Source organism: Amphimedon queenslandica, unplaced genomic scaffold (genome assembly GCF_000090795.2).
Source record: "Amphimedon queenslandica unplaced genomic scaffold, v1.1 AMPQUscaffold_13424, whole genome shotgun sequence".
In the NCBI taxonomy this organism is placed as follows: domain Eukaryota; kingdom Metazoa; phylum Porifera; class Demospongiae; order Haplosclerida; family Niphatidae; genus Amphimedon; species Amphimedon queenslandica.
Window position 1 is genome coordinate 13,147 of NW_003546340.1, and position 6,199 is coordinate 19,345.

Genomic DNA, 6,199 nt, shown 5'->3' on the forward strand with positions numbered 1-6,199 from the left:
AAATAAACATCATACATGTGCTATAAATTTACATGTGCATACTTACATTAATTTGTAGAGTACTGTTGTTAGCAGAAATAATCAATTCATCAGAAACAGAAGGAGCTGCATTTTTAATATATAAAACATACAAATGTATTATGAATTTACCTGATATAATGGTAAAGTTAGTATCTGCCATTGTTACATTAGTAAATCCATAACTTAAATTAGCAGCTGCTCTTACCCCCCCCCCCCACTGGTACTCCTTACATTGAGTATACTGCTTTATGTCACTTGGTGATATTATGACATATGTATTATTAGTAATGTTTATATCAGATACTGTCAGTGAATTATTAGTTGACTCCATTATTATTATATTATATGTGAATAATGATAGGGCTTCTACTAGAGGAGGTAACCATGACAACTTAACAGTATCATTTTCTCTTAACTCGTAGGATAATGAAGAAGGAGGACCTGAAAGAGAAAAAGATTTAGCTACTTCATTACTATAAACTAGCTATACATACCAAAGGTAACTACTTCTGTCTCAATAAACCTCACTCGAGAGGTTAGATCCATATTAATATTTGGTCCTACTCCTCTTAATCCACATTGTATGTACATTGTGACATTTCCATTAGTTAAAATAGTTATAGTAGCTTTTCCAATATTGCTATCGAACACATACTCACTTATTCCAGGTGGTATGAAACTACCACCAGCCAGTTCGGTTCCACTAACATTCCAAAACGGATAATATCCTGAAGTAAAGCTGTAAGAGCACTCATAAGTTAGTGTTGTTCCAATGGGTACAGTAAAAGTATCATTAGGACATACTCCAGTTAGTGATACACCTGATCTAGATACTGTTGAACAAGAATCCACTGAATAAAAGAGAAGACTGAAGTAGACAAAAAATAAGGACAGTAACGGAGTAAGGGACATCTTTAACATCGATATAATAGTCTTTCTAGTTTCTTCACAGCCTTTCTTCAATCTTCACAATAAAACTCGGTAATATAATAATTATTAGTGGGCGGAAACTGTACATTTTATTAATTATTATTAAGACAATCAAATTAAAAACTAGCTAATTAACATTTACAGTTTCATATTCTGCAGTTATAAATGTATCTCTTTTGCCATATGCTTCACAGTTTGCAGTATTCAGTCTTGAAATATCATCATATGCAGGACAGACCTCAAGTGGTACAGTGACATTCTGATTTGAAGTACATCTATTTCCAGCCTGCAATAAAAACACAAAAATCATATTATCACAATGTTTATCGTCATTGCAATAGTAATTACTATATCAGATCTTTTATAGCATAAAAGTATCATGAAAATGAGTAGTATTATTACTACTATCAGTAATATCATAACTGTTGCTATAGTAACAATAACAATGGGAATGACATTAGTTGAAGGTGTTGTAGTGATGTATACTGTACTAGTGATAATAACTGCAGTGCAGTCCATTGAAGTTTGAATAGAACCAGACTTAGATCTATAAACTAAAGAGAAGATGAAATAGTAACAGTAAATAGATAAGAATCTATACTTGATGATATTGGACTTGGAGAAGGAGTAACTGTTTTTGAAAGCATTATTGCAGTTGACAGTGATGAAATAGGCTCTGAGTAACACTGCTCTATGTTAGCTAATATGTTAAGAGTAAAAATAGTCTCACAGTTTGGATGAGTTGCATAATAATTAATAGTAATTATTTTGATTAATTTTATATATGCTATCAAACAATAGTATTATAAGTGAAATTCAATATACTAATTACTTTTATTGTTTGTAATGTTTGTATAGTCTGTAGTATCTGAACCAAACCTGTTTGATACACTAACAGCAACTAACCACGTTGAATCATGAATCAATGATTCAATGTTAACACTGATTGGTATCATTGTATTAGGTAGAACAACATTATCATCAAGTGGTATACTGATATTAAGTTGTGATGAATTGAGTTCTGTCTGACAGTAATCTCTTTGTAGTAAAGTATACGTGTAGTTGTTTAATAGATCAATATCACATGGAGCTGTAGCCTATTAATTAATAATAATAAATTAATTGCTGTTGCACTTACATTGAACTCAATGGTATAATTATCATCAATAACAGTCAATTCATCAGATATTTTAGGACCTATGAAATAGTATTATAGAATTTGGAACCAATAATGTACCTGAAATTAAAGTGAAATTTTCATTTGCCATTGTTATATTAGTAAATCCATAACTTAAACTAGCAGCTGCTCTTACTCCCCATTGATATGAAGTACATTCAGTATAATTAGCTATATTAGCAGGTGATATTATTACATATGTATTGTTAGTAATGTTAATATCAGTTACTGGTAAATTAGTAGTTGACTCCATTATTATTATACTATATGTGAATAATGGTATGGGCGCTTCTAGAGGAGGTAACCATGACAACTTAACAGTATCATTCTCTCTTAACTTGTGGGATAATGAAGAAGGAGGACCTGAAAGAGAAAAAGATTTAGCTACTTCATTACTATCAGTATCATGTGCTATCTATGCATACCAAAGGTAACTACTTCTGTCTCAATAAACCTCACTCGAGAGGTTAGATCCATATTTTGTCCTGTTCCTCTTAATCCACACTGTATGTACATTGTGATATTTCCATTAGTTAAAATAGTTATAGTAGCTTTTCCAATATTGCCATCGAACACATACTCACTTATTCCAGGTGGTCTGAAAACACCACCAGCCAGTTCGGTTCCACTAACATTCCAAAATGGATAATATCCTGAAGAAAAGTTGTAAGAACACTCATAAGTTAGTGTTGTTCCAATGGGTACAGTAAAAGTATCATTAGGACATACTCCAGTTAGTGATACACCTGATCTAGATACTGTTGAACAAGAATCCACTGAATAAAAGAGAAGGCTGAAGCACACAAAAAATAAGGACAGTAACGGAGTAAGGGACATCTTTAACAACGATATAATAGTCTTTCTAGTTTCTTCACAGCCTTTCTTCAATCTTCACAAATAAAACTCGGTATAATAATTATTGGTGGGCGGAAACTGCACACTTTATTAATTATTATTGACAATCAAATTAAAAATTAGCTAATTTATATTTACAGTTTCATACTCTGCAGTTATAAATGCATCTCTTTTGCCATATGCTTCACAGTTTGCAGTATTCATTCTTGAAATATCATCATATGCAGGACAGGACTCAAGTGGCACAGTGACATTCTGATTTGAAGTACATCTATTTCCAGCCTGCAATAAAAACACAAAAATCATGTTATCACAATGTTTATCATCATTGCAATAGTAATTACTATATCAGATCTTTTATAGCATAAAAATATCATGAAAATGAGTAGTATTATTACTACTATCAGTAGTATCATAACAGTTGCTGTAGTACCAATAACAATTGGAATGACATTAGTTGAAGGTGTTGTAGTGATGTTACTGATGTATACTGTACTAGTGATAATAACTGCAGTGCAGTCCATTGAAGTTTGAATAGAACCAGATTTATAAACTAAAGAGAAGATAAAACTGTAACCGTGCAGTAAGTAGATAAGAAAGTTAAATCTATACTTGATGATGGACTTAGAGAAGGAGTAAGTGTTTTTGAAAGCATTATTGCAGTTGACAGTGATAAAATAGGCTCCGAGTAACACTGCTTTATGTTAGCTAGTATATAAAGAGTAAAAATAGTATAATTAAATTCAATATAATAATTACTTTTATCATTAGTGATGTTAGTGTAATCTGTAGTATCTGCACCAAACCTGTTTAATACAATAACAGCAACTGACCATGTTGAATCATGAATCAATGATTCAATGTTAACACTGATTGATACAGTCGATCCATCATTATCATCAATTTGTTCAGATGTGATCTCAATCAATGATGAATTAATCTCTCCTTTGCAGTAATCTCTTTGCAACAGCATGTAAGTATAGTTGTTAAACAAGTTGTTATAGTCACACGGTAAAGATACCTAGTAATATCAATATTAGAGGAAATATTAAATTCTATTTACATGTACTTACGTTAAAATGAAAACTATAAGAAATACTGTCGTTTACAGAAATGATCAATTCATCAGAAACAAAGGGAGCTACATAAGAAATAATACTAATATTAATAAAGTTACCATTACCTGATATAATGGTAAAGTTAGTATCTGCCATTGTTATATTAGTAAATCCATAACTTAAATTAGCAGCTGCTCTTACCCCCCACTGATACTCCTTACACTGAGTATACTGCACAATGTCCCTTGGTGATATTATGACATATGTATTGTTAGTAATGTTTATATCAGTTACTGTCAGTGAATTATTAGTTGACTCCATTATTATTATATTATATGTGAATAATGATACGGCTTCTTCTAGAGGAGGTAACCATGACAACTTAACAGTATCATTCTCTCTTAACTCGTGGAATAATGAAGAAGGAGGACCTGAAAGAAAAAGAGATTTAGCTACTTCATTACTATAAACTAGCTATGCATACCAAAGGTAACTACTTCTGTCCCAATAAACCTCACTCGAGAGGTTAGATCCATATTAATATTAGGTCCTGTTCCTCTTAATCCACATTGTATGTACATTGTGACAAATCCATTAGTTAAAATAGTTATAGTAGCTCTTCCAATATCGTTATTGAGCAAATACTCACTTATTCCAGGTGGTCTGAAATTACCACCAGCCAGTTCGGTTCCACTAACATTCCAAAATGAATAATATCCTGTAAGAAAGCTATAAGAGCACTCATAAGTTAGTGTTGTTCCAATGGGTACAGTAAAAGTATCATTAGGACATATTCCAGTTAGTGATACACCTGGTCTAGATACTGTTGAACAAGAATCCACTGAATAAAAGAGGAGGCACAGCAACAGCAGAGACTTCAAGAAAAGCATTTTTAAAATGCTCTTCAATGAAAAATGCTTTTAATGAAGAATGAAAGAATCCACTGAATGAAAGAGGAAACTGAGGAACAGCAACAGCACAAATTTCATTATAGTATAGAGGTGTGGCTGGCTAAGTTTGTGCGTGGGCGTTAAAGTAATGTTTGTGACATCATTAAGTAGAATTGTAATATCAAGAAGGATAATGGTAATCATGATAATCACATTTTAAAAACAATATCAATTTCTATTTCATAGTCTTCTCCAAGTGCAAAACGCCTCAAGTTAGACACAGAAGAGAGAGACTCCCTCCTCTCCCCTCTCCTTTCTGCTGGCTGGGCACTAGTCGAAGGACGCGACGCCATTAAAAAAGATTTCAAATTCAACGACTTCAATGAAGCGTTTGGATTCATGACACGAGTGGCACTAAAAGCAGACCAGATGAACCATCACCCAGAGTGGTTCAATGTCTATAACAGTGTCAATATAACACTCAGTACTCATGATTGCCAAGGGCTCTCACAGAGGGACATCAATCTAGCTAAATTCATTGATTCCATTGCTAAGTGAATGGGTACATGTCACCCGTTGCTAAGGGGCGTGGCTAGACACCTTAATATTAAAATTATACATGACTTCAATTTTTGCTCTTTTTGTACAAACACACACACACACACACACTTTGTTATAAAGATTAAAAATTTGATCAAAATAACAGTTTTAAAATGGCTGCCCAGCACTGCCAACTTTAATATATTGATGTAATGTAGTATCGTAACACTGAGAACTAGTAAGACTCCTCTTCCCTCCTCCTTCTCCCTCACCTCCTCCCCCATCAACCCTCTCTATCATGAGAGAACAGGTCGGTATTGTTAGGTATCCTTCTTCCAATGGCATAGCCATTACTTTAAACGAAGAGCTATTAGCTATGCCTGGGGCTGAGACCACACCTTTCTTAGGCATTTTAATGAGCCACTGAGTGGAGTCGGGCTGTATTGCGTAATGAATCTGAAGTGAGTGAGGCTGGTGGGTGGAGTCACGGAACCCCCTGGTTATATTAGAAATGGTGTATATAATGTAGACGTGTTGATTGAGGGATATCGGTTGGAGGGGGAGGACCGGCTCAACAGCTGCTTTTAAATGATACACAGTCTCCATGTTGGATAATGAGAAATTGTACTCAGCTGTACGTGATAAGGTACTTAACGCTTTTTCCTGAAGACAGAGAGAGAGAGAGAGGAGAAAGTGAAAGTGAGAAAGATATACATGTATACTAATCA

General features: G+C 33.6%; 4 protein-coding genes across 5 annotated transcripts in view; 1 reads left to right on the forward strand and 3 right to left on the reverse strand.

Moving 5' to 3' along the window:
- LOC109581695 (uncharacterized) overlaps positions 1–1,001 on the reverse strand; it is a 7,866-nt gene extending 6,865 nt beyond the window's left edge. For both annotated transcript variants that reach the window (XM_019996008.1, XM_019996007.1), the window contains exon 1: positions 516–1,001. In XM_019996008.1, coding sequence (XP_019851567.1) covers positions 516–942 — 427 coding nt within the window. In that variant the 5' untranslated portion in view covers positions 943–1,001. The remainder of the gene's footprint in view (positions 1–515) is intronic.
- Positions 1,002–1,064: 63 nt separating this feature from the next.
- Positions 1,065–3,022, reverse strand: LOC109581696 (uncharacterized). The gene is made up of 7 exons (XM_019996010.1): positions 2,554–3,022; positions 2,189–2,491; positions 2,090–2,148; positions 1,784–2,048; positions 1,553–1,651; positions 1,300–1,505; positions 1,065–1,237 (listed from the first exon to the last, which is right to left on the reverse strand). The coding sequence occupies exons 1-7, from the start codon at positions 2,963–2,965 to the stop codon at positions 1,079–1,081; spliced, it is 1,503 nt and encodes a 500-aa protein (XP_019851569.1). The 5' UTR covers positions 2,966–3,022; the 3' UTR covers positions 1,065–1,078.
- Positions 3,023–3,106: 84 nt separating this feature from the next.
- Positions 3,107–4,931, reverse strand: LOC109581688 (uncharacterized). The gene is made up of 7 exons (XM_019996003.1): positions 4,526–4,931; positions 4,167–4,472; positions 4,057–4,124; positions 3,743–4,004; positions 3,596–3,691; positions 3,328–3,536; positions 3,107–3,265 (listed from the first exon to the last, which is right to left on the reverse strand). Exons 1-7 carry the CDS (start codon positions 4,929–4,931, stop codon positions 3,107–3,109), a joined length of 1,506 nt encoding a protein of 501 aa, XP_019851562.1.
- A 125-nt stretch (positions 4,932–5,056) lies between these two features.
- Positions 5,057–5,679, forward strand: LOC100632198 (pterin-4-alpha-carbinolamine dehydratase-like). The gene is made up of 2 exons (XM_003386342.3): positions 5,057–5,127; positions 5,178–5,679. Exons 1-2 carry the CDS (start codon positions 5,080–5,082, stop codon positions 5,487–5,489), a joined length of 360 nt encoding a protein of 119 aa, XP_003386390.1. The 5' UTR covers positions 5,057–5,079; the 3' UTR covers positions 5,490–5,679.
- Positions 5,680–6,199: the final 520 nt, after the last annotated feature.

Coding starts and splice junctions, on each gene's coding strand:
- LOC100632198 (XM_003386342.3), top strand. CDS start 5,080: ATGTTTGTGACATCATTAAGTAGAATTGTAATATCAAGAAGGATAATG. Junction 5,128..5,177: donor TAATATCAAGAAGGATAATG/GTAATCATGATA, acceptor TCTATTTCATAG/TCTTCTCCAAGTGCAAAACG.
- LOC109581688 (XM_019996003.1), bottom strand. CDS start 4,931: ATGCTTTTCTTGAAGTCTCTGCTGTTGCTGTGCCTCCTCTTTTATTCA. Junction 3,537..3,595: donor TTCTCTAAGTCCATCATCAA/GTATAGATTTAA, acceptor TCTTCTCTTTAG/TTTATAAATCTGGTTCTATT. Junction 3,266..3,327: donor GCTATAAAAGATCTGATATA/GTAATTACTATT, acceptor TTTTTATTGCAG/GCTGGAAATAGATGTACTTC.
- LOC109581696 (XM_019996010.1), bottom strand. CDS start 2,965: ATGTCCCTTACTCCGTTACTGTCCTTATTTTTTGTGTGCTTCAGCCTT. Junction 1,652..1,783: donor AAACATTACAAACAATAAAA/GTAATTAGTATA, acceptor TTAACATATTAG/CTAACATAGAGCAGTGTTAC. Junction 1,506..1,552: donor TCCAAGTCCAATATCATCAA/GTATAGATTCTT, acceptor TCTTCTCTTTAG/TTTATAGATCTAAGTCTGGT.